The sequence below is a fragment of the Denticeps clupeoides genome, chromosome 17, assembly GCF_900700375.1.
Source record: "Denticeps clupeoides chromosome 17, fDenClu1.1, whole genome shotgun sequence".
In the NCBI taxonomy this organism is placed as follows: Eukaryota; Metazoa; Chordata; class Actinopteri; order Clupeiformes; family Denticipitidae; genus Denticeps; species Denticeps clupeoides.
The window spans coordinates 12,610,071-12,637,172 of NC_041723.1; the positions used below are offsets into that span (position 1 = coordinate 12,610,071).

A 27,102-nucleotide genomic window follows, 5' to 3' on the forward strand; every position below is an offset into this window, starting at 1 on the left:
GTATCGCCGCGTGGGTCCTGAGTTGGAATCTCGCAGTTCCGCGTAATTTAGCTTCACAGCCGCCATTAAGTAAATGAAGAAGCCGACCAACATCGTCTGGAGAGATTATTCCCCCCCGAGCCAATCACGAAAGTTCGACTTCAGTTTCCCTTTATTCATTTTAACTTTAAACTCGTAGAGCTGTATGCCAAATGAATGATGTCATACAATGCTGTATACTCCATTACTATTCAATACATCTTACTATGAAACGCTAACTAACAATGTTTAATATATAATGGTGTTATATTATTATTAATGGTCATTATGTCTCGGCTGATAATGCTGAGCCAGCAAGATTCTGATGATGCATTTCATACATAAAGAGAGACTCACACCGGTACTTCTTATTTAGTACAGAAATAAATAATTATTTTGCAGCATGAATCTCATAATTCCCCCCCACCGCCCATTTGAGTTCGATTCCAGAACCAGGTTCAAGTCTCGGAATCTCTGAAACACGAGCAGCACAAAGGACATCTAGTGACGAGTCGAGGAACTGGAGATGATTTAAATGATGCTCATCGTTCAATTAGTGGAAGTGAGTGAAGTGATTGTCATTGTGATACACTGCAGCACAGCACACGGTGACACAACGAAAAGTGTCCCCTGCTTTTAACTGTCACCCATGACAGGCGCCAGGGGAGCAGTGTGTGGGACTTTGAAACGGAAACCTTCCCGTTCTGTTAATTTATGAAATGAACAACAAATAAAAATGCACTTTGGAAAACTTTAATGAGTTTTAGGTAAAATAAGTAAAACAAAATGAAGCACACTGTTTTCTTAAGAATTTAATCCGCCACATTTTACTATTTCTAGTAAGCAGATTTAATAAACCTCCACTTTATGAAAATTTTTACAAATATAAATGGACTGATCTCTGTCGGACCCTTCACCCGACCAGTCAGCTGCCCAGCCTGTCACTGAGGTAGCTGTTGGTCTTCGACTCCTGGATGAGCATGTTGGCAACGTCAAAAAACTTGTGCTCATACGCCAGTTTATAGTGCATGTAGACGTCCTGGCAGGACTGCAGGAGCTTCTTAAGGTTCTGGCTGCTGTTGCCGGGAGGCTTATTGTGCATCACTCTGGAAATAAAGGGGAAAAACAAGAACATGTTAGTTACCTTCATTTCAAATGCTGACATCTAACACAGCGACGCTTGTAACATTTCCCTGCTATCTTATAAATACGGCATACTTTTTGGAAATCTCTTCAAACAGGCTTGCGGGCGGCGACCGGCGCTGCTTAAACTCATCCAGGTAGGAGAAGTTCCCGTTGAGGATGACCTTCTGGTACAGCACTTCGGCCCAGTCAGGGGTGAAGTCGTAGGCCTCCGCGATCACAAAGGACTAGATGAGAGAATAGTTTTCTGATTAGCCATAAGAAAGAACTTGTTTGGAGGCCACACGGAACTCCCGGCTACAGTCATGTAATGCTAGGCGTGCTAGTCGCTTCGAATGAACTCATGAATGAAAAGTTAATGGGACCTCACCTGATAACAATGCGGCAGCGCCAGAACGGCAGCGGGCAGCTCTGGTGGTCGCAGGTTGATGACACGCTGGTCCTGGCCATGACTGAGGAGGTGTAGCTGGAGGGTGACAAGCTTGGCCATCTTCACACAACGCACGGCCTGCCGTACACAAGAGTCCTGTGGAGGTACGCAGGCGCGCGCTAACCGGATTATTCATGAATCTTTAAAAGTGGTGGAAAAAAAAAAAAAAACTCACCTTAGAATAACTCTCTGCAGCATCCTTCAGCAGAGTGAGGACCTTCAATAAGGCTGCTTTGAGTTCAGGGGTCACAGCTGTTTCAGAAACAAAGACCCCATTAGGACTCAGCACGAGCTCTTAATCAAGTCACTTGGTTCACTAAACTCGGAATTGTTTTCCAGTTGAAGGCAGGAACACAACACAGGGCTACACATGAGGTCCCTCGTATGAAGACCCCGAGGTCCTCGTTTGAAATTAAGATCAGCTGCCAAAACGCTGGACTCACCCCATGGCTGGGACTCGATGATTTTGAGCTGAGTGCGCGCCGCTCCCTCGTGGTTCTCCCCGATCTCCCTGCACATGCTGAAGCAGAGGGCCACCATGTTGTACTTCTCGCTGTCCCCTGGCAGACAGCGCTTAATGTAGTCGAGCAGGGCCGTCTTCAGCCCGCTGTTCTGTAATGCACAGCACAGTTATCAGCTATTGTATCTGTTAAGACACACATAGTCATATGCACATAGTCATATGCGGTCATATGCACCCAGCCTCATAAAAATACAATTATCCCTTTTTCACTGATTAGCAGGAAATATATATGAGAGAGATTGATTCCAACAATTGTGCACAATTTAAACAATAAACCTTTTTTTCCTTTTACATCTTTTATGATTTACATAAATGCTATAAATCAGAGAGCAATTTACAATCAGGGATAGTGCCCCCAGAGACACTAAGTGTCTTGCTCAGAAACACAATGGTAGTAAGTCGCATTGAACCTGTGAATTTGTGGTCTAGGCGTGTGTTTTATTCACTAGGATAGGATTCATAATACTACTACTACTACTAATACTACTACTATATTCATAATTTGTCTATTTCCTGTCCAGTCTGACAACACTATTGAGTGCCACAGCATGGCAGGCCCACTAAATAGCCCAATATCAGGCCAAATAATCAATAATACATTTTGATTACAGATTTTTGAATTTTGCAGGCCCACTGCAGATACTTAAGAATTATGCATTGTTGTATCAATACACACAATTTGATTTTGTAAATTAGAGTGAGATTAATTATTAGGAAAACCGGGGGTATGTGGTTGCCAACTCCCAGCACTATTAGAACTGTACATGTGCATATATCTCATCTCGCTCTGCCTCTGATGTGAAAGTCCGATGTCATCCCAGCTCTTCCCTGCTGATTAGCATCGGCTGAGGTGTCAGAGATACACTCAGCAAGTTTGGCACCGGAAGCACACAGCTGTCAGCGGCTCTTTCTCCACCGCCGCCAACAGTCAGCGGCTTCCACCTTACTTCTGACACCGCTTCAAGTGCAGGGACCATCCTTACCGACTCCACTTTCTTCCTGAGTAGCATCTCAAAGCGATGGTTCTGATTGAGCAGGTCGAAGATGTAAGTCATGTCGTTGTACCTGCCGATGCCGGTCAGGAGACGAACCTGTGGAGATTCTCTAAATTATCTCTAGATCAAAACAGCACACTTATACATTATATTCCCAAAGAGCAGAAAGTCATATCAACTAGGGAGAACCATAAAGACTTGAACCTTGTGGGTTGATTTTATTTTTTAAAAACACATTTGCATAGATAATAGTGGACATAGTACAGAAATTTTATTTTACATTTCGAAACTAGTCAGAGGTATTGCTTCTGAGTGTTCAGTGTCATTTTGTTATTAAGAATGTATTCATATCCCACCCTTCTGACAGTAGAAAGACCTGATGAGGAACTTTCATTTGATATACATATCTCAATTTCAACCAAAATGTCACCTAATCATATTGGTCTCAGCCCTCGACATTTCACTATTTATTAAACTGAAACAAAACTGATCTCAGTTCAGCACTCTGTGTTGCTCACAATATGCATCCTTTAAGTGAAAGTGAAGTGATTGTCATTGTGATACACAGCATAGCACACAGTGACACCACGAAATGTGTCCTCTGCTTTAAACAATCACCCTTGGTGAGCAGTGGGCAGCCATGACAGGCGCCCGGGGGAGCAGTGTGTGGGGAAGGCGCTTTGCTCAGTGTCACCCTGGCGGATCGTGATTCGAACCGGCGACCTTCTGATTGCGGGGGCCGCTTCCTTAACCGCTAGGCCACCACTGCCCCAACTTATTATTATAAGTATAATAATAACTCTCATTTCAAAGTTTACAGAATCTGGAAATGTCTAAATGGAATCCACAGCTCACAATAGGCGTCCTTTGAGGAGACTTACCAGCAGGCTGTAGCGCTCGCTGTGGGCCAGGTGGGTGTGGCTGATGTGCCTGGCAGCCTGGAGGACGCGCACAATGCCCTCCATGTTACAGGTGAGACTGAAGCAGTCATGGGACAGAATCAGCAGCTCCACGGCTGTATGACAAAGAGGAGGATCATCAGAATTACATCCAACACAGAGACTATTACGGATTACTTCTTTACTTCTTCTTTAGGCTGCTGAAATATAACATTAGACAGTACCAGGGTTCCCACTATAAGTCAGACTTAAAATTCCCTGACTTTTCCACGACTTTCCCTGACCAAAAAGCAGAATTTCCAAGATCTCCTGTATAAAGAAATGTCCAATATAAATTTTGGGTGCTAAGCAGAAAGGGGCATTTAAAGGGGTCATAGGATTTAAAACTGCATTTACGTCGTTGTTGTTGTTGAATATAGGCAGCTTGGTGTGTTGAATGAAACATATCAAAACCTCAACTCCATCTTTGACATCCTCTACATGCATCTTTTATTTTTACGCCATATATTTGCCTGGCATGTTTGTTAAGTTAGCAAGTGTAAGGACGTATGTCGACACAGACTTCGCAAAGATTTTAAAATCTAGAATGTTGCACACAGTGGGAGCAAAAACATTCACTGGGAACAAGGACGTGTAAATACACACCAGGTTTTGGCATATGCAATATATGCTATTAACAAAATTTCCTGATAATTCCCTGACGTGGCACCCAAATTCCCTGACTTTCCTTTTCTGGAAAGGCCTTTACTGAAATTCTCTGATCTTCCAGAAACTCTCTGAGCCGTGGGAACCCCGCAGTATTTAACTTTTATACAGTGGAGTGTTGATCTGCTGTGGCGACCCCTAATGGGAGAAGATGACGAGAAAATGAGAACTTCTAATGACTTCCGTGCTTCACAAAGTTCTTAAGCCTGCTTTGTCGGATTTCTGTAATTGGACGCTCAGATCTTACTGCAGCTCAGCTCTGCCAGGGGCACAGTGGGCACGAGATCCAGCAGTCGAATGCCCACTAGGTTGGGATCTCCACAGAGCTTGGCAAGCTGTAGAAAAGCCTCTCGCCCGTCTGCGTGGCTGTACATCTGCTTCTCTGCTGTGAAGAGAAGGTGTGAGCAGAAACGCATCAGAACCTGCAAGATCTCTTGTGCTCAGCCATTGGCCTCAAATGAAAGCTGCTGTAGCCAACAGTGTAATTTTTTTTTTATCTTAATGTTTTTTTTTTTTTATCAAAAAAAAAAAAAAAAAAAAAAAACTCTAAATGAAATACTAATAAAGCTTAATAAAGTAAACATTAATAAATGATACAAGTTGCTGAGTTAGAGACTGTCTAACCTGACTCCCCTTCCTGCCCAGACGTCAGTAGTCCTTGGACCACGCCGGAGGACACAAGCTGAGCCACGGCGTCGGGTTGCAGGCCCTGCACGCTGATGAAGGCCTGGGCTTTCTTGTAGCGTTCAGGCTGCTGGGAGATCAGCACCTTCCGCAGCACAGCCTCGGGCGCCTCGCCTGAGATCTCGCTATAGGAACACTGCAGCTCCTGAGGCAGACAGTTGCACAAATTGTTACCACATGCATGACATCGTAATGAATTCCATGCAGATAAGCAGGCAGTGGGCAGGTAACCGAACACAGACTGAATGAGAATAGCAAAGCGGGGTATAGACATGGCCTGAACTTTCAACCAATAAAATCCATAAATCCCAATCTAACGGACTCTGAAGTCCTGGGCAGATACAGATGTACAAAACCATCATTATTTTACCGTCCTTCATTCCTGAGATTTGTTGCTTCATTGTACAACATCAGAAATGCTATTATTTAAAATTGTATATGATAGAGGACTATTTCTGGTGATATAGTTGTAAATATAAAGCTAACTGCATGAGGTTTTCATACTGTATATAAGCATAACAATTTATTAAACCAAGTATAATAAATTCCACAGTGACGACCGTATTGCACCACATTAATTTAACCCGATAATAATATAACTTCATCCGTAATATTAAATTCCTCTGCATAAGCATCTGTAAATGCATGCTGGTCTGAATCCCACCTTAGACAGTTCATACAGACTCAGGACTTGTTTGCAGTAATTCTTGCCATGGTAACACTCATCTACCAGCATCTGCAGCTTAGTCACCACCTGATCCTCTGGGGAAGGCACCACCACAAAGGAGGACAGGCTGCCCAGACTGGAAGCTGAGGAGAGCAACATGTGATTCAACTGACGTGTGTGTATTTTGTACAATCTTTTCATGGTGCTGGGGGCGAAATATAACTCACTGCTGGGGAAGCTTCTCCTGGACATGGCCTCGGGGCTAAGCAGCTCCATCATGCCCGTCTGCAGTTCTCCGGAGGCCAGGCCACGGCAGTGCAATACCAGCCTCACGTCCCGGTGGCTGTAGCTGAAGTAGCGACAGACACGGCTGGCCTCGTAGATGCTGCCCTCATCTAGCAGCTGGCCCACCAGCATGGCCAGGGCACTTTGATCCTTCTCGTCCAGTGAAGATACAGTAGCATCATCCATTGTGGCAGAAGATGGGAGGCAATCCAGGCTCAGGAACTTTGGATCATTGAGCATGGGCACCTTGGAAAAAGAGAACTCCCTGACAAGCCCATCAAAGGAGTTCTCGGCTACACCAACTGGTGTGGCAAAGATGCTCTCCTTCTCCAGGACAGTGAGGATAACCTGCTGGCGCAACCGGCAGCTCCAAAGTCTCTTCTCCATTTCTTCCAACTGCGCAAGTGGAACAGGGTCTTGCTGGGACAACCAGAAGCCAGAAAGGCTGAGGAGCACACATCGCTCCTGCACGCACAGCAGCTCCGTCTCAGCCACGCCATGGGGCTCCGGCTGGGACTGCTCCGCCTGGGACAGGAAGAACTCGGAGGCAGCTACAGCGCTAGTGCCATTGTTCCTTAGCTGGTTGTGGCACTTCCTCCAGAATGCCAAGCGCGCCTCCTTCCGCTGCCACTGCCGTTTTGCCTTTAGGCCCTGCAGGTCTTTGAGGAGCTGCAGAACAAAAGAATAAAAAAGAAAATTCGGACCAGGTCACTGAAATGTCTCCAAGTGTAAAGAAATTATGATCAATGATTGGTATCACATCCAACCACATCTTAAACATGATTTTGCACAGCCAAAAAAACACGGTCTACAGCTAACTAAGAATATTAAAATCAGTTTTAAATCATCTGTGTAGGTGAATAAAATTTAATAGGAGAACTTTCAACATGCAGAGAGCTCAGCTTTTAACTTTCATAAATGCTTCACTGGTCCGGGCAAACTGGCTTAGGTGAAAAACCCTACTTAAATCTTTTTGTCCTAACATCCAAAACTCGGATTTACTGAACAGACTGACTTACTGAGCAGCAATAGGGACACCAGTCTCACATGTGCTTTGTTGCCAAGGTTTTCTAAATTCAGACAAACAGTGATACATTAATTGAGATCACAGTGTTGAAAGGATTAGTCCAAGGGGGGTCTGAATATCCTGTTAGTCACCCGTTGCCGGACCAGAGGCTATTATCAACCTGGTCAAACTTAAAAACACTGGGGAGTTGGGATCTTTGAACTATATTTAAACAGATCTGAATCGGTTTAGCCATGTTCGGAGCAGAAATAAGGATATAGTGTGGCTGCGTGAACAAACCTCATTAATGAGGAGGCTGTCGAGGGGCAGCCCAGCCAACTCTGCCACCTGCCTGGCCTGACTGAACAGGCCCAATGCCTGCAGCTGCTCCAGCATTTCCTGACATGCTCTCTGCAGGGCGTCGGGGGAATAGGTCTCCAGAAGACAGGCCGAGAGAGACACGGGGGTGTCCTGGAGAACTTGGCTGAGGAGGCTGAGTTTCTTGAAATCTGGACCTAAAAACACACAAAAAGGAAATCCTTATTTAAGTAAAAGTTTGAATTAACTTATTTTTTTCAGCTCTTAATATTTTTTAAGAATTCGCGCCGAGGAAGGAAGAGAATAAAGAACCCCAAAAAGTATTCTCCAGCACACCCGACAAAATTCTAAATAGGGTAAAGTTTGGGACCCCAAGGTGGGGACACTTGCCACATAATGTTGCCAAACCCAACGCTGACAGTTGGCTATACCCAATCCAGTTCTTGTTGCATAGTTCCTTTTTCCCCTTTTTTAACAATTTGACTTCACCAAAGGTTTAGATGATCAGGTAATACCAAACAATGTAGTAAATACCTGTTTAAGCAATAAATGAAAAGTGTCAGTGTTTTTGGACAGTCAAAGAGATTTACTATTTTCTTTCAGTAAACAATTTTATATATTCATCATCTATTGCTAGAAACGGGAATGAATATGTACTGCTGGACTGTAGCAGTTGAGTTTGGCACCATGTTGGCTCCAAATACCAAAACAGCATCCTTTCAACTTGTTGTTCTTGTACAGTTTTCCATGTTAAAAAGCGTCCCTGTTCCGTTCCTGCCAGCACTGCAGACACCGCAATCACCATCAGTGACCAACGTGATCAGGGCCAGGGGTCTCACCGTTAGATTTGAGCAGACGTTCCATGTCGGCCAGCAGCTGCAGGAGTCGGCGCAGCTCATACTGCGTTCCACACTGCTGCATCATGGTGAAAAGCAGCACAGATGCCTGAGACTCCACCCACTGCACTGGGATGCCTGCCGAATCCTGGGCACCACAACCTCTCAGCTGAGCAAGGAGCAAAACACACACAGGAAAGAAAAATAAATCTGAATTCACCATTTCAGTCTCAGTGATTAATCTTTTATTACATCCTTTCATGTATTATTTACATAAAAAGCTTTGAACATATGGAAAGGCTTTATACAAACAGGCAGTAAAGAAGCAAAAAATACTGGTTTGTAAAATAAGTAAACTTTCCACCCTACACTTCAGTCAATGTCTGTTTTTATTAATATGCTAATATACAGGATATTCTGCCACATCGTTTGAGCCATAAAACACACAGCATAAAGTGAGAACGACTGAATATGGAAATCACGTCAGAAACGTGGTGACAGTGGCACGGCGCACTACTCTCCAAGGACGATGAGAGAAAGGCCAGGCGGCACAACAAAACAAGCTAAAAATCGCTCTTGTCCTTGTGTGAGCGAGGGGGGAAATTACTCCCGACAACAACAACCCCCTCTAGAGGCAGCAAGGACATTCAGCCAGAGACAGCTCTCAGGAAAAGAGACAAGACTGACAGCTTTTCCCTCAACAGCATTTTTAAAAGCACAAAATCAGTAGAACATGATTAAAATGCCAAGTATTGCAACTTGTCTCTATATAAACTGATTCATAATTTGCTATAGAGTCATATTAATAGTGAAAGCCATTTTGTGGATTAACTGGACTTTCAAAGCCTTTTTACTGAAAGCTATAACGTGGAGAGGGTGGAGTGTGATGGATGAAACTTACATTGAAGAGACATTTCTGAAACTCGTGCAGTTTTGTCTTGGCTTCAGGGTAGTTTTTGTAATCGTAGCAGAGCTCATACATGCGCAGCATATGGATCAGGGGAGAGTCCTGAGAGGAGAGGCCATTAAAGGAAAAGCATATAGCAATGCAGATATTTACATAATCTCTCAAACTGCGACATCTACATCACACACACTCGCGTCTGTAATTGCAGATAATGTTGTTATTTATGTTATTTAAAAAGTGAAAAATACATGCAATAATACTAATGTTATTACACAAACAAATATGAAATATACAACTTAAGTAGATCAGAGAGTAGATCAGTCAGGAGCATCAGTAAAATTATAAAGACGTACCCTCTGGAACAGCTGAAAGCCACGTATTAAAGGCCTAAACTTAGATCTCCGCAGCAGGGTTTTCCATATGACTGACAGGTCATGGAGATTCCACACATGGTGGCTTGGGCTCTCATCAATATGGGCGGTGGCCTCCACAGTGACCTCACCCTCCACAGAGGTCAGAATCCACACACACAAACACTGGAGATGGTCTGACTCCTGCAATCAAACATGTCAAATGATCAAAAACAACCGAACGGAACTCATTAAGAGAATAAATGTCACATGGAGGTAGAAGACAAGATGCCACCCACCTGGTGACAAGCAGCAAACACAGTTAATGGAGGACAGTGCTGGGCCATAGCTTCTCCCAGCAGGTATCTCCAGGGGCTGGGCTGCTCCTGGCTCTGCAGCAGCACCTGGAACAGTTCTCTGGGAGCCTCCATACTCGCATCCCTGGGCAGCGTTTCCACACGTCCCTGCAAGCCCTCCTGTTTCCACTGGGAGTGGAGCTGCAGGTCCTGGAAGGCGAGAGAGAGGTGTGCCCTCAGTGCCGGGCTGAAGTGGCTCAGCAGAGCTCTCACCTGGCAGGAGGAGACAGACGGCCATTAAAAACCTTGTGACACAATTACTGCTTGATCATCTAGATTAGGGCTGCTACTAATGATTATTTTAATAATCGATTAACCTGTCGATTTGTTTTTATTTTATTAATCGATGAATCGGATTTGAAAAAATGAAAATCATTAACTTCCAACCCTTTATTCAAAAACAGAACTAAAATCTTTAGAAAATGCATGAAAACGTTGCTCCTTGAGATGTCATAATAATAATAATAAAATTAAATTCAAAATGGACTAACACAAAAACATACACATGTATGCTTTACATCTACCAAATATATAAACTTTTAAAATAAAGTGCCACCTGCCAGAACTTTTCGTTTTCTATACTACATTGCAGATGCACACACTTTTGCAGATTAACACACTCACAAACTCTCACACTGACACACACACACACTCTCTCTCACTCCCTTTGTTCAGACACTTTTCATTGCAATGCATGTTCAAATGTGACGTTCAAATACTCCTGGCTCAGGCTCGCTCTTTGAGGCTATGTTGCCTGGTGCAGAAAACAGCCGCTCAGATGGTGTCGATGTGGCAGGGATGCAGAGGGAAGAAGTGAAGTGATTGTCAATGTGAAACACTGCACCACACACAGTGACAACGAAATTTGTCCTTTTAACCATCACCCTTGGTGAAACCCTCTGATTACGGGGCCGCTTCCTTAACCACTTGGCCACCACTGCCCCAGTACTCAGTACTCCTTTAAATGCACACGACACTAGGCTGTGGGCGCAGTTAGTCATCTGCCCCGGTTTTGATGCGGCTTTACTTTATAATCACGCAAAGCAACCGAGCAGACTGGTCTAAGCTCCCGTGGTCCCTTTTATTATTTCCTGAACATATAAATAATGACGTATTTGGTATGTGTACTGTCCCCGTCTCAAGTAAGAGCGGTTACAGACGTTTAACCGGATGTGGCGGAACTGAGGTACTGTGAGCCTAACAAAGAGAGTGTGATGGAGAACCCAGCAGCAGTGTGAGCTCGTTCTTTCACGTGGATCTTCCTTCTCTGTAAGCTTCACCTGAATTTCCTCCACAACACAGACCAAACATGTTACAGCATGTAAAAAAAAACTAATGTTGAGCATGTGCACAGACCAGGCAGCGTCAGGTAACCAACAGCGGTGATTTTTCCTAAAAACATGTGTGTTTAGCTTAAAACCACGCATTGGAAAATGCAGGAAAATTTGGCCCATATGGCCTTGTATCTTTCCTCTACCTCCGCCTGGTCTATGAGGCGCCAAACTCTATAGGCATCAGTGCTGGGCTGAGACAACTGGTGTGGAAATGCACCAAATGTAATGCTGGTAGCCATGCACCTGCTTAGGAGGGTAGCTGTGAAGCTGTACAAATAGCAGGAAATGAAGCCACTGGCCATCGGCAGCGCAGTCACAAGGGTACACGGGGCTCAGGGAAAGCCCATGCAGCTGGCAGAACTGTACCGGCAGCGCCCACTCCTGCCCAGCCTCGTATGACGACCTGGATAAGAGGAAGTTCATCAAACAAATGATATATTACTGTGTAACTGCAATGTAAAATGTTACTGAAATGCATTGAGGTAGATTGAAATGCATTGAGGTAAAACACCACAGCATATTATCTCTCAGTGTAGCTAGCAGACCCAATTGAATATATACTGTAGCTGAAAAAGGCAATGTTGGTTCAGACAGAAACATGTCAACACACACAGTGCATCAGTTTGTTGTGTATGGGGCTGCATAGGCAAGTGGGTGGATTGTAGTGTGAGGCAATGTTCTGCTAGGAAACCTCGCTTCCTGCATTCATGAAAAAGATATTCCCCGAGGTGCTGCATAACAATGCACCCTGTCACACCCTGCCAAAAATGGTTTGAGGAACCAAGTTTGAGTTGGAACTCAATTCTCAAGATCTCCAGCGGAGACCATGCCTCAACAGGTCAGGGCTGTTTTGGTGGCAAAGAGATGGCAAAAGATTAAGCGTTAATGTTATGGACAGATCTGTGCATAAGAGTCAGTCCACAAAGAGAAATCGTGCACTCCCCCCAAAAAAAGACATTAAAAAAAGACATTAAAAAAAGACTTTAATGTACCCAGGATAGCACCAGAAAGATAGCAATGCCTCAACTGGGATCAAACTGAGCATCAAACAAACTGGTGTCCAATTTTTTTTTTTTTCATCTGCTGTGAAATATTTTAAACAACATTCAAGAGATTCTGGCCTGAACCACAGAACTCTGTCTCTCTTGCACATTAAACAAGGTCAAATTGCTGTCTCTTTATTAATTCATCAAGAGTACAACAAAAAAAAAGAATCCCAGTCAACTGCCGAAACTCAGTAGACTGATATATATAATATACTGCTTCTGTTATGTAACTGTGCAGCCATCCTGTTTGCATCGTCAGTGAATTTAGTGAGTTGGGTTTGCAGAGCGTTAACCATTCGTATTCCCAACTATAAACATCGCTGGCATTCACTGACCTGCTGATGCCTCGGCCCTCCACGCTGTTCCGCACGGCGTTCTCCAAATCAACCAACAGCTCCTCAGCGGACTGCTTCTCTGCTAACTTACTGCCCTTCTCAACTGGAATAGGAAGGGGAAGTTCTTTTATATTTGTTCTGTAGTCAGAACAAGCAAATCTGGCTCATAAAAACAGATGAAAAGCATCGGAAGCACCCGCTCACCCAAGAACTCTTTCTGAGAGCCCACGCTGCTCTTTTCAGAGTCTGCGCTCCAGAATTTGAGAACGAAGTTCAGGGCTTTCAGGTCGACTCGCAGTTTGAGGCTGCAGACGCCCAGCAGCTCACAAAAGCAGACGCAGGCGGCAGTCACAGAGGGCGAGCTGAAGTTCTGCAGGGCAAGGCAGTAGGCCTGCTCTGCAGCATGGGTTACACTGCGCGCACACACACACACACACACACACACACACACACACACACACAAACAGCCAAAAACATCCATTAGAAAAAGTACACAAAATACAAGGAGAAAAAAGTGATCCTGACAACAAATACAAAAAGAACAAATGTGAACAAGTACAAAAAGAGCAGATGTTAGACACAAAAATAATCAGAAACAGACATAAAACACAAAATTGACCAACAAAAATAAATAAACACACACACAGCTGTACTGTACTGCAGGGCTACGTGAGAAAACAGGCAATCTCAGGAGAAATTACACACCACAGGGGGTGCAGCTCCCTCACAAAAACACAGCAACGACTTCACGCAGAGGACAAGGACCAACAAAGCGGGAACTCACAGCGGCTCCACACCGCTGACGTTCAACAGATGCTGAACAAGGAAGGTGCCGTAGGCAACGGAGGGTCGCCCGTGTTGCAGATAGTACAGGAAGTCCAGGTTTTCGATGAGGGCGTGCTTGCTGACCAAGTGAGGGCTGGAGAAATGGGGAAGCTCTGCAGACACTTCTGTGAGAAAGAGAGGGACCACCCGCCACAATGCACAAATGAGGAGATTAAAGGGTGCTTTGATGAGGACAATAAGAAATAACCATAAGTGACGCAATGAAACGTACCAGTAGATCCTAGGGTGTTGGCAGATTGCCACCCGAAAAGTCTGGAGGCATCCAGCGGATTCAAAGACTAACAGCAAAAATGAAAAACCTCAGGGTCAACATTTGCATTCCTATTGCACCTCCCTAAATAAATAAATTATCTGTAAAAAAAAAAATTCCATTAAAAGTTTATTGCTTACTGACTCCTAGAAACAATTTAAGCCTTATGTGTCTTGCAATGACAATGCAACCTGCTTAGAAGATCTTCTTGGTCATTTTGGAGTTGTGGAAAGGTGGCTTATCTAAAATTATTTTGAAGCCAGCACTTCATTGGACCTCTCGCCTGTCACTACTCAATTTCTAAGCTGCCAGGGAGTTTGGTGACCCAAGAGAATGCTAATAACCTGGCTCTGCATGCTTATGCATACAATGAGAGTAGCAGCTAGAGCACTCCCGGAAGGACAAGGCTAGACTGGTCCTTTGGAAACAAACAAATCAGCATTCAGTGATCATTACTTACCAAGAGTACTTTAATTTGTCAAATATCTTATGTTTATCTAATTAAATTATCTAATTTAATTAAATAAAATAAATGTATGTGCAATTACATAAAGTAAAACAAATTATAAATATTCTATCACCGTTTTTATATGGTGTATAATGGAGCTGGTTAAAATGACCTGCTCCCACTCCCAGGTGGTAGTAGCCTAGTGGGTAAGACACTCGCCTATGAACCAGAAGACCCGGGTTCGAATCCCACTTACTGCCATTGTGTCCCTGAGCAAGACACTCAAGACACTTAACCCTAAGTTGCTCCAGGGGGGGACTGTCCCTGTAACTACCGATTGTAAGTCGCTCTGGATAAGGGCGTCTGATAAATGCTAAAAATGTAAAAAAAAATGTAAAAATGTAAAATGTAATTTTAATGTTTGCAATGCAACATTAAAATAAATCTGCTGGATTTCAACTCCTGGTCTCTCTGCTTTGGGGTTCATGTGCTTCAGCTCCCACTCCCACTGTAGTACCTGCATGAGGTGGTAGATAGAAATGTCAGACGGGGTGGAGCCTCTGGAGGTGCTCTGGGGGAAAAGTGCAGACTTCAGCTTGGGATATGGGCTGAGGGCCATCTTCAGAAGCTGGGGGTCCACCTTCCACAGGGCATCTCCTGCTCGCTCGCCTCGCCAGACCACCTGTACATTGTACAGTTCCTGTTAACTGCTGCATTTGACCACTCGAACCAAAATGCAAAAGAAGATCTGACCTGATCAACGCCACCCGGTGCAAACATGATGGTGCAGAGGGCAAGCAGGCTGTGGCCCTCCAGCAGCATACTGCTCACGCTGGCCGGGCTGCCTGGAGTGAGCACCTGGACACTGGTCAGGCTGGCCTGGAACACTTTCCCTGGGTCTGATGAAAATGTGCAGACACAAAATCAGCACGACCACCAAAAGATTAGCACAAATTTGACCAGAAAATGTCTAGTATTAACCTGTCAGGTCTCTTGGTATCTCCTGCATCTTTACCAGCATTTCAAACCAAGGATGGCTTTCATATAAACTTTTATCTGCTAGGGCAAGACAATTTCGTGGAGTCAATCTGTAGAAAAAAAAAAGAATTGAAAGAAAAAGGTTAATTGGAAAAAAAACAAAAGAAAAATCTTTTTGACTGTAAAACACCATCTCTCACCTGTAGTGCTCCAGGTAGGTGTACAGCAGGTATTGCAGACCGTGGTCCAGGCAGTAGCTGATGAAGCAGGAATGGAAGTCGCGCCCTTGCACAGAACGGAACTGTGGGACGGGGACATTAGCTTGCATCACTCCACCAGCTTGACCAAGTCTCCACAGTAGCTGCTCAAAGTCAGCCATCTCGGCCTGGACAAACACGCCCCGCCTGCATGGAGTGGGGATAAAAAGGGAAGCATGATAAACACTGAATCAGCACAAATGCCAGTAGGATGTCAGTGACGGGTGAAGGTCAGAGGCTCTCACTTGGCCAACATGTCCAGGATCTGGTTCCTCATGTAGATGCTGCATTGTGTCTTGCTGTTGACAACATCCGCTGTGAGCGTTGGCCACTGGGTGGCAGTAGAGGGATCTCCGTTCTGAGCATCCATGCTTTGGATCCACTGGTTGACCCTGTGCTGGTCATGGAGAGAGGTCAGGTATGCCCATAGAACCGCAGGATCACATGAGTTCTCTGTCAACAAAAAAGCCAAAATAGTACCCCTATTGAAAGGCTACAGAAAACAGAAAAGGAAAGATATGTTTTTTAACCTTGTTGTTTTTCAGAGGCCTGGCCAATATTGCATGTGCGCTGGTGAATTTTAATTTTGAGCATCATCCCAAAGGATGCAATGTCTGTGATGATGAAAGAGGGTTGAGAGACTCACGTGGTGTCTGCATGCGAGAAAACATTATGGACTTTTGTGTATCGCTGTCCCAGTGTCTGACCCAATCCAGACGAACTCTGCCCATCAGGAGGTGTTCTGACTGTGGTATGCAATCGCACACCAGCTCCTGGAGCAGACGCTTGCTCTCGGGGTCTGACTGGGCAGCCTGCACCACCCTGAGAGATGGAAACACAAAAGAGAGCAGAGACAAGGAGGATCTGTCAGATCCGGCTTTATTCTGAAAGAAACAAGGGTTTACAATTTAAAGAAGGAAAGACATAATTAGAAAACGGACATCTCCCAACCTTCTCCTGTCCATCACTTTTCCACAGCGAGCTGCTGGCGATGAGCAAAGTCTTTCCACCCGCTCAATGAAATCAACCCTCTGCTCCTCTTCCTCTGATAAGTACTTCTGCTTCTTCAATTCCTCCACCTGCAGAGCAATTTGCACACTCAAAATTTAATTGGAGAGACTTATCGACGTTCAAGTTTTAATTAAATGGCTTTTAATTCGCTCATGCCCTGAATTGACTCCTGTTCAGAAAACTCACCACAAACCCCCTCAGGTCTCTGTCTTCTGTGTACAGGCAGATGCTGTGAAGCTGCTTCTTCACGCTGAAGCCCTGAAAAGACACACCTGACCTTCAGAATGAAACTGCTCCCAAAAATATAAATTCCTTCTATTAGTCATTTCCATTTTACAGATTACTGATCTGAATAACATTTTAAAAAATCATGTCACTATTAAGATAAGCATTTAAATATTCTAAACTCCTTAACTGTGGGTTTCAAATGAAGGGAAGGATATTCAAGTTTATGCGTGTTTCTAAAAAAAAACAATGTTTGACCAAAAGAACAAAGACAATGAACAGGTGAACTTACAATTTAATATACAGAACAGTTAGTACAGTTAGGAACACAAGTATTTGGAAAGTGAATTTAGAATTATATTCTAAGCAATGACCAGAAGGAGATCATGTTACTTAATAATAATCCCAGTCAATGCACTATACACAAGTGACCAGAGACTTTCACACCCTTAGGTGAATATTAAAAGTCATGTTACTGAGGTTCCAAATGTACCATGTTCCTCAGCAAGGTCGTGGCCTGGTCCAGGTCCCTGAGAGTGAGGCAGCGGAAGGCCAGGACTAGGCCTATCTTCCTGAGGTCCTCCAGCCTCTGCCCTTGGGATCCCTGCTTCCTTAGAAACGCCTGTGCTCTGGGGATCTGATTGGTCATTATAGCCCTTTGGATCACTTCCTGAGGCAAAAACAAACCCGAATAATGACATAATGATTAAACATGGAACACAGTGGAGACCTGGATTCTTGAAGTGACCCCTGAATCTCATCAAATCAACATTCAACTTAAATGGCAACTTCATGCTTTTCTTCACTGATAGTTTTTCTTTGTTTATCTTTATTGATTAAAAACATGCTCTATCGTTCATCAAATCCTATTCCATAACAGCGCAGGCTGTTTCCTGACAAAGACCTCCAAAAATGTATCTTCTGCATTTATTTTTAAATTCTATATTAATTACGAGGAGAGAGACTACGGACTCTATGAACTCCTAGCGTCTTGATGGGACCTCTGAATCAAATGTCAAAACGATCTCCAGCTCAAATACCAACTTCCTGCCATTCTTCTCAGACAGGACATTGAGTGCAAGGCTTGTTTGGAAAATGTCAAAACAACAGAAAAGAAATGGGACGTGGGCTCTATATATGGCTGGGCAGTGGTTTACATCTGACAGATAATCTATGGTTTTACTGCCATTTTCCCACACATTCTCATGAGTTCTCATGGGGGAACTCTCTGTTCATCGTTTATAAAACTTGTCAGGTTAAACAGAAGATAGTGACAGAGCTAAGCAGGGGTCAGGCTGAGCTACTAAAATGTTCCTGTAAACGAACCTCGGTGGAGAGGGAGCCCCAGTCCTCCACTTCTGATCTGGACTGCAGGGCGTTGGAGGGGACTGGGGACGGGGTCTCCCCTCCGGCAGGCCATGAAAACTTCAGGTAGGTCCGCAAGTCTGAAATGTAGGCGTCTAAAATGTGCACACACTCCTGCAGACTCTCATCCAGTTCTGTGGGCGGGGAGCAGAGGGGGGGATAAACAGGCATTCTTTCCACAGCACTGTGAATCACGCTTCACTCTGGTTCACTGTATACTGTAAATTGAGAGTATTTAACACAGCTGAAGGGTTTCTCCATTTTTGGAAGATACGATGGCATTTAACAAGAACTCTGTACCCTCGGTGTTGGACAGCAGGAGCCGGACTTGTGTGTTGAGGAAGGTGAGGGTGATGCTGAGCAGCTGTTCAGAGAACTGCCGGCTCTGGGCTTCCGTGTGGGTGTCCCTGATGGAGGAATGCAGCAGGTCCAGAGCTGGACATAGGTCCTTAACATCTGTCCAGAAAAAACATGGACACACACACAATAAGCATTGTTACCCTGTTGTTCACAAAAAGAAGTAAAAAAAAACAAAAAAAAAACATGCAAAGCAATGAGATTCTGAATCATATAATCTGACTGCTGTCACAGTGAGACGTAACACCTGTCACAATGTCTCATACACCCCAGACAGCTGTCCTCGACACAGCACGACTAGTTAATTGACCCCCCTCATCAGAGACAGCACATGTACACTTGACCAAGCACATCGATTCCATATCAGGCCACTGCCTCAGACGAAGCTTTGACCTTCCCCCAATTATTATTACATGCAACTCTAAACAGCTCATTTAAATTTTATACGGTATCAATGCAGCTGAACTGTAATGATGAAATAATACAACCTAATCATATTGGTCAGGATTAGCAAGTAGGAAATAGGATTCTGAAGTGATTGACATTATGAAACAATGCACAGCACACGGTGACACAATGAAATGTGTCCTCTGCTTTTAACCATCACCCTTGGTGAGCAGTGTACAGCCATGAGAGGCGCCCGGGGAGCAGTGTGTGGGGACGGTGCTTTGCTCAGTGGCACCTCAGTGGCACCTTGGCAGCTCGGGATTCCTTACCTGCTAGGCCACCACTGCCCCAGTTTCCAACTAGGAAACATCATAAGCTACGATACTGCTACTGTGAAAGGATTCTGGTCTGGGGTTCAAGTGCTGGTACATCATCTATAAACGTCATGCTGCAATCCTATGGGACTCATCTGAACTCAACAGTGAAATCTTACTCCTCAGCTGGGTCTGGGTGGACACGAAAGCTGCTGGTTCAGATGTGCTGTATCCAGCTGGCTGGTAAAGGACATTTGCCTTGCTTTTAAGAAAAAAGTCCACGGTGTCCAGCTGATGATTTTTCAGCCCTGCCTATTGGTCAGAAAAGAAAGACAAGATGATTTACTTATTTTCTGTGTTGCACCTTTAGACAGCACGATGTTTTACAGAGAGGCCATCGTACCTCCAGTGCATGGATCGGGATTGAGCAGCGGCCCCAGACATTGAGGTGACAGAGTGAGTCTACGGTTCCAGCACTGCCAAATACCATCAATCGGTTAAGGAGCTCCTCCTGGGACACAGCAAACAGCACTAGGGAGAGGCCTGAGGCTGTGGAATAGAACAAAAAAAGAAAGTACGCTGAAAACCTCCGCTGTTTTAAACCTTTAGAATCCTTTTCATTAGACTTCTGAAAAGAACAAGAGAATAATTCCGCAATTCTTTGTATTATATGAAAATGGTGCAAGTAAGGGTCCTTCTCCACAGACACCCTTGATTTACAACATTAGATGAAATGAATAACTCGTACGCGCGACAAAAACTGGAGCTGCACCGTGTCCAGAGTTTTTGCGAATGACGTGAGGCACTGATTGGTGATGCCTGCTCACCTTTCAGCAGCAGACAGAGCCCCTCCTGGTCAGAGCGCTGGACAGGCACACAGGGGGAGTCAGGCTGATGGTAGGTGACAGTCTGACTCTCCAAGTCCCAGTACGCCACCACAGTGTCACGGTTATCAGGCGACAGGAACGTCAGCACCACAGAGAACTCGGACACGGCCAATGTTGCTGGCGCCGACCTGTCTTGTGTTTTGAACAGCACCACGGCTCCTCCTGGTGCCACTCTGCCAGCTGACGACTTCGCTGTAGCTGCTGCTCGTCTGCACTCTATATGGGGGAAATCTCTGAACCAGGGAAACCCCTGGGTCTGGTGGGAGGTAGGCGGATATCTCGATCTTTTGTACAGCAACTTCATCTGTGCCTCCCAAGAGCTGATATTTAAAGACAAGTTCACTTAATGTTGCTCCTTACACACGTACTGCAAAGATCTGCCAGTAGATGCTTTTATTCTCACCAGTCTGTCTGGAAGGATGAGCCCAGGACAGCCTGACTGTAAGCAGAACTAGACAGACTGTCTTGATCACTGTGGTCCTGAGGCTTGGTGGATGGACGAACAGGAACCATGCAGCACAACAAGTCTTCTGGGTGAGTCCTGCAACCGAGACAACCAATCACAACTCCATCTCTCAAGACAGCTGCAATCTAGTTGACAAGACAGATGAACACTGTTTAACAATACAATACACCGGTTTTACTGGGTCAAAAATACAATGCCATATACCAATGTGCCATAATTGCACTCAATCACAACAAATTTAAAAATAGCTTCCCAAAATTGTTATTTTAAGCACACAGGAGTGAGCAACATGACAAAAAAGTGCAGTTTAAAAACTATATATCACTAATATAATATCAGACACGTCTATCATTAAAACAGGCCTCATAAAATTTGGCACAAAAAAAAAGACCTGAAATAGGCATTCAGATCCACCACAAGGGCCAGGTTGTGGCTGGTAGCAGCAACAGCTGTGCTGAGGTCCTCTGACACCTGAAGGAGACTAAAGGAGGTGAGGGCAGGGACGGGGTCATCTTCCCCCAGCCCTGCAGTGTGGTATAATGGCAGATCCACGCTGGCCAGCAGCCTCCCCTCGCCACTGTCAAACACATCTGACACAGAGGGTCAAAGAAACGACAGAGCACCTAGAGAGTGCTACAAAAACAAGGCATCTACACAACATTCTTTTTTTACATTTACAGCATTTACCAGACGCCCTTATCCAGAGCGACTTACAATCAGTATTTACAGGGACAGTCCCCCCCTGGAGCAACTTAGGGTTAAGTGTCTTGCTCAGGGACACAATGGTAGTAAGTGGGATTTGAACCTGGTTCATAGGCGAGTGTGTTACCCACTAGGCTACTACTATTAATGGGTGGTTGTAAGGATTAGCGCTACTAGAGCTGGAAGGATACATATTAGGCCAGAGCTGGTCAGCATGAAGAGTGTGCCCCTGCAAAGCTGACAATCAGCACATGTGAGTATGGCCTCGGGGGGCAGAGCCGCGCTGCAGCAGGACACCAACTCTGGCTCGCTGCACCCTTCCTCCCATAAGAGCTGCACCAGAACGCGCATGTTCAGCAGGAGGAAGCTCCGGCCAGCCGAGAACGAGAGCACCCTCGAGGACACCAGCTCTGTCACGCCTGCAACAAGCCAAAAAAAAAATGTCCCCAAAAAGTCACAAAACTTTTTTCCCCCCCCCACTTTACAATGGGGTTCATACTCACTCAGCTCCTTCCTTTCAACCATCTGCTTAAGGGCGTGAGAAGAACAGGAGGAGACACAGTCTACACTTTCCTGGCCAATCACATACAGCCAGAGGTCACAGTTTGACCCCACCGCGAGGAGCCTGGCCACGTCACAGTGTCCATCCTCTCCCCTCGTCTCCTCCCACGCGAAGCTGAAAACAAGCGTTTCGGGTGATCACGTCACATGCGTCACAACGCCAGCGAGGTGGGCCGGTGCGGGCAGGACTTACTCGGTGCAGGCGACACGCAGCGTGCTGGCCGCGGCCCCGCTGCCGGACACGTCGGTCACGGTCAGCCTGCCGCCGCCGCCGCTCACGCAGCCAACGAGCGGGCGGCCTTTGGCCATTTTGGCCCGGGCGGTGTCCCCCGCGAGTCTGCTCAAGTCGGCGTCGACGACGAGGGCGACTTCCAGGGCCGCGTTTCCGCAGGAGTCCGCGGAGGGCAGCATCTTCGCGCCCGCCTCAGAGTTGGCGACAAGGCTAAAGAAACAGCACGGCGAGCGTCCCGCGGCGACCCGCCATCGACCGCGTTCTCTCGCTGCTGGTGACAGTGACACACAAGCGACAGGACACGACGCTCCACGTCCAAAACACGAAAACCAGTCACGGCCATCACATGTCACGAGAGAGCAGTAAACTAGACCCGATCAATCAATCCAACCTGCACAACTTTCTCTGGCGACGTGCTTTTTACAGACGAATGTTGGAAATAAGTAGGAATATAATCACATATAAAGCAAACCCCGCAGACGTGTTTCTAGGTTGATTTCCCTCGTTTTACTTGCGCGGAAGAGCCAGTCGCTCGGTAGTCCGCTGCTTCTGCCTGGGTAAGAGGAAGTAGCGCTGGTGATCTGACAGGACCTCGGCGCGGCGGCTCGCTCCGCGGTTCTGCTTTATTTAACGCGTTTAACCCGTGAAAGTCGCCGTCTCGGCCATGGCGCTCCGCGGGGGATGGAAGCGGTGACCGGGCCTCGCGTGGCTTTCAGCAGCATGCGCGGAGGAGCACGACGATGGACGACAAGGCGCTAGAGGTTTACGGTAAATATCCGCTGCCCGCCGCGTCCTTCGAGGATAAGAGTCGAAACGCGAGCAACAACGCTGCTGTTTCCGCCAGACGTGATTCGCACCATTCGGGACCCCGAGAAGCCCAACACCCTGGAGGAGCTGGACGTGGTGTCCGAGAAGTGCGTGGAGGTCCAGGAGCTCGGAGAGGACGAGTACCTCATCGTCATCCGCTTCGCGCCCACGGTGCCCCACTGCTCCCTGGCCACGCTGATCGGTAGGGCCCGGCCTGTCCCCGACCCGTCCCCGGCCTGTCCCCGGCCCTTTCCTGCTGCCAGGGACCCGCGATTAAAAACCAGACTTAGAGCTCGGGTTCTATTACCCTCAAATTTATAACTATTCATTATTTCGTTTTTTTTTCTCCCGCAACAAATCTCCGAATGGATAGACAGAACTTCTGACTTAAGTTATGCTGTTATTTTAAATGCCCTTGTTATTAGAATCAGATTTTTGTCTGAAGTAAGTGTCACAGGACGATTGATAATGTAAAAGAACAGAAAACGCAGTTAACAGATTATATTATAGACACAACATGTACATTAAGTGCTAAGAATAATATCTTATGGTGTGTAATATTGATTATTGACATCTTGTCATTAGGTAAGATGTAGGAACATCAATAAATTATTTAGTGTAAAGTATGAGTGTGAGTTATATAGCAATGACCCTTTTCTGCATAAAATTCTCTAAATGTGATGAGGTTGGGTGGTGAATCATGCATAAATCAAGTTAATACCAACAGTGGCTGCAAAAACAAAAAAAAACGCACTGATGGTAATTGTCCCACAAATTAAGCGTGACTAATGAGTATTTTGTGCTCTTCCTGGATTGTCCTGCATCTGATCACATTAAGATAGGCACTGTTTAGCGTATGTCCTGTTTTGCACACTTCGGTACCGTTATAGAGCAATCTCCTCTTTAACAACAGACTTTCTGTCTAAAATTCTGATGCCACTAAACAGTCTTTACTTGTCATAATAGGTCATTGCAGGATACCGGGGGAATTAATATTATGTAAGTCACAGTGTTAAAAAGGCTTTTCTTTGTGACTGCTGGGCTATTTGCTGACTGGGATTTATGTTTTTTTTTTTTTATGTTATTAGAATTTAGTCAACTTGCGCTGGGTAGGAGAAAAAGCTCATTACTGCTCTGATGGAAATCACCACATAGTGTCGATGTTCTTGGCATTAATGAAATTAACCACATAAGTGACCCTAATTGATGAGGCTCTGGAAAAACAGAATGTTGATTTAAACAGAATTAAGAGTTAAATGAGTTTTGCAGCCCACAAATAGAAGCAGTTGATTTGTTGAGGCCTTTTCCTCCCGGAATATCCTGGAACATTTAACCTTGTCAGATGCATAAAAGACAGCATGTGGTTTGATGTTATTAACTTTGGAGATTTATTGAGCTGCATTGCATTGACACTTATTGTACAAAATCTTATTGCTTTCTCCATGTATGAAAGACAATCTATTTATTAAAACACAATATCAATATAAATTTCCACTTAACTATTTGTTATAAATGAATCAAATAAAAATACAATTTCTCTGTTTATGTTTTAGGCCTTTGCTTACAGGTGAAGCTGCAGAGATGTCTCCCATTTAAACACAAGGTGAGTGTCTTCTCATTAAAAAATAAATATACATTAGTGCTATACAAGGATTTAGGGCCATTTAGAAATTTCCTTTTTTTGGATGGGAAACAATAGTTTAGTGAAGTCAAAACAGACTAGTCCAGACATTGTTCATGATGTAAGTGGCTGGTGTCTTTAGCTCAAATGAGTAGGAGAGAGGCGGGATGAGCCGGAGAGCAGCCTATAGACATGAAAAGCAGTGCATTTCATATTTTCAATCCATGATGCTTGGTGGAGCTCATTTTTTAGCGGAGGGATGGTAAATTCTCTGGGTGGACAAAGGATGACATTCTTTGGGTGGACAAAGGATGACATCATAAGGGGACAAATTCTGAGCTGCCGATCTCTACCCACTGCCGGACCACAGACAGGCTAGCGGAATCCATATTAATGTTAAATAATAATAGGGGACCTTTACATTTACAGCATTTATCCAGACACTCTTATATAGAGTGACTTACAATCAGTAGTTACAGGAATAGTCCCCCCAGAGAGTGTCTTGCTCAGGTACACAATGGTAGTAAGTGGGATTTGAACCTGGCTCTTCTGGTTCATAGGCGAGTGTGTATAGGCTACTACCAAACTACAAAAATGGAATATCTGCAACTTCATGAGCAACAATTTGTCTTGAGTTCCAATGTAATGATGTGTTTGTTAATTATTTTATATTAGCGAGGCATCTGTTCTGCTTGCCCTTAGTCGTATGCTCAGAATGCATGAAACGAGGTTTCTCCATGCCTTTCACCATGCTCCGCCAATTAATGTCTCTTTTTCACCCTTTTTTTCCCTCTCTCTTGCGAACAGTTGGAAATTTACATTTCTGAAGGGACTCATTCAACCGAGGAAGATAGTAAGTGCATTAAATGGAATATACATTTCGCACACATTGTTGTCCCAACTTCTATTCTTAAGACCATGAGCCTCTGTGTCTCCCTGCAGTTAATAAACAGATCAATGACAAAGAGAGGGTTGCCGCGGCGATGGAGAACCCGAATCTACGGGACATAGTGGAGCAATGCGTTATGGAGCCTGATGACTGAGGAGCGGAACCGTTCTGTTGGACTCTTGCTAATGCAAACCAACATGGATCATCAGTGCCCACTCGTCATGCTCGACATGGACGTTTCAGAACAAAAAAACAAATTCTGCACTACTGATTTTGTCATCTTTTGTGAAAGAAGTACACACACACACACACACACACACACACAAAAAAAAAATCAATAGTGAGGGCATCTATTGTGTTGTACCGTGACCGCAGTCCTGTAGGTATTTTCAGCAAAGCCTGTGAAAGGTTTAGAGGGATGAAAAAGTAATTTATCCTCCCATCAGTGTAAACACCAAATCGTGATGAATGCTGTACATTCCCTCAGCTCAGGGTGGACCAAGCTTTCCCGCAAGGTCACCAAGGAAACTGTCTTCAGGTGCATTCTGTGTAGTTGTGCCTGATCCACGTCTCCAGCTCTCACCCCTCCTGTCTGCAGTACGTGTGCAGATTAAAATTCTGGGTCTTTTACACAGATTCCTAAATTTCACTCTGTAATGTTTGTGTGTGTTGTTGTTTTGGCTTAAAACTTCTGAATGTATTTTTAAATTCTACATATGCCTTTTATATATTTTCTTACTGAAGGCAGAGAAATAAAGTAATTTGAAATTTTTTGTGCATTTCACATCGGTCTACTTAAACAAAATTTTAAATATACGACTGGCTTCCATATCTTTTAAATAAAATGTTTTACTGCTAAATTTAAATGTTCCTTTTTTTTTTTTTTTTTTATAAATTTCACTCCTACACAGACAGATTTACAGTGTAAACACTTTTTTTTTTTTTTTTCATTTAGTATTCTTTGTGTAAGATGTATTAATTTGGAGTCTGAATGTGGGTGTGCTCTGCCATTTGGGGGCACTGTGCATCCTCCCATAGTCCTTATATCAGAAGTCAATTCTCCTGCCAGCACCTCTGAGGAAATCCGCACGCACGAGTTACCTTGAACACAGTGTATATTTTATTAGATGAATGTGTGTAAACATCGAGATCTCATAAATAGCATGAGAGGCTAGTAGAACAAAAGAAAGCCTCCAAGGTTCACCCCCCCAGAGACACCTTGTGGAGATGATTTTGATGTTTTTGTTCTGATCAAAACTACACAGTTAGAATCTATTCTTATGTTACATTTACATTATCAGCATTTGTCAGACGCACTTAACTAGAGCAACTTGCAATCAGTAATCATTTAGGGTTAAGTGTCTTGCTCAGGGACACAATGGTAGTAAGTGGGATTTGAACCCGTGTCTTCTGGTTCACAGGCGAGTGTGTTACCCACTAGGCTACTACCACCATTACATCATGTTTATTAAAAGAGGAAAGGAAAAGCGCTGTAAACTAGCAATAAACTAAAATGGCATTTCTGCTAATGTTATGATCACAGCTAATTTGTGGGTTGGAGGACAGGCCTTCACTGGAACACTGGAAGTATTAATATATTGAGCAATACTGAACTCTGAGAAACAATAGCTGAAAATAAATAGTGTATGTGACTTGCAGTAT

At 44.6% G+C, this 27,102-nt stretch overlaps 2 protein-coding genes across 4 annotated transcripts; one reads left to right on the plus strand and one right to left on the minus strand.

Annotated features, from left to right (window-relative positions):
- Positions 1-755: 755 nt before the first annotated feature.
- Positions 756-22,530, minus strand: spg11 (SPG11 vesicle trafficking associated, spatacsin). 3 transcript variants are annotated; one of them, XM_028958432.1, is made up of 40 exons: positions 22,085-22,530; positions 21,834-22,006; positions 21,522-21,749; positions 21,020-21,218; positions 20,566-20,703; positions 20,103-20,482; positions 19,679-19,824; positions 19,455-19,587; positions 18,518-18,673; positions 18,179-18,351; positions 17,346-17,522; positions 16,814-16,885; positions 16,568-16,695; positions 16,263-16,438; positions 15,862-16,069; positions 15,560-15,763; positions 15,363-15,469; positions 15,135-15,280; positions 14,899-15,063; positions 13,895-13,961; positions 13,622-13,787; positions 13,042-13,250; positions 12,838-12,940; positions 11,700-11,859; positions 10,066-10,335; positions 9,770-9,970; positions 9,411-9,518; positions 8,513-8,678; positions 7,656-7,870; positions 6,292-7,018; positions 6,062-6,207; positions 5,338-5,542; positions 4,961-5,095; positions 3,991-4,124; positions 3,098-3,205; positions 2,035-2,203; positions 1,767-1,843; positions 1,532-1,687; positions 1,237-1,388; positions 756-1,124 (listed from the first exon to the last, which is right to left on the minus strand). In XM_028958432.1, exons 1-40 carry the CDS (start codon positions 22,300-22,302, stop codon positions 944-946), a joined length of 7,182 nt encoding a protein of 2,393 aa, XP_028814265.1. In that variant the 5' UTR covers positions 22,303-22,530; the 3' UTR covers positions 756-943. The 3 variants fall into 3 exon arrangements, with proteins under 3 accessions (XP_028814265.1, XP_028814266.1, XP_028814264.1); XM_028958433.1 differs by having other exon boundaries at positions 4,961-5,098; positions 15,862-16,008; positions 16,558-16,695; XM_028958431.1 differs by having other exon boundaries at positions 4,961-5,098; positions 22,085-22,529.
- Positions 22,061-26,211, plus strand: ciao2a (cytosolic iron-sulfur assembly component 2A). The gene is made up of 5 exons (XM_028958434.1): positions 22,061-22,891; positions 22,968-23,132; positions 24,484-24,533; positions 25,359-25,404; positions 25,494-26,211. The coding sequence occupies exons 1-5, from the start codon at positions 22,864-22,866 to the stop codon at positions 25,592-25,594; spliced, it is 390 nt and encodes a 129-aa protein (XP_028814267.1). The 5' UTR covers positions 22,061-22,863; the 3' UTR covers positions 25,595-26,211.
- The last annotated feature ends 891 nt before the right edge of the window (positions 26,212-27,102 follow it).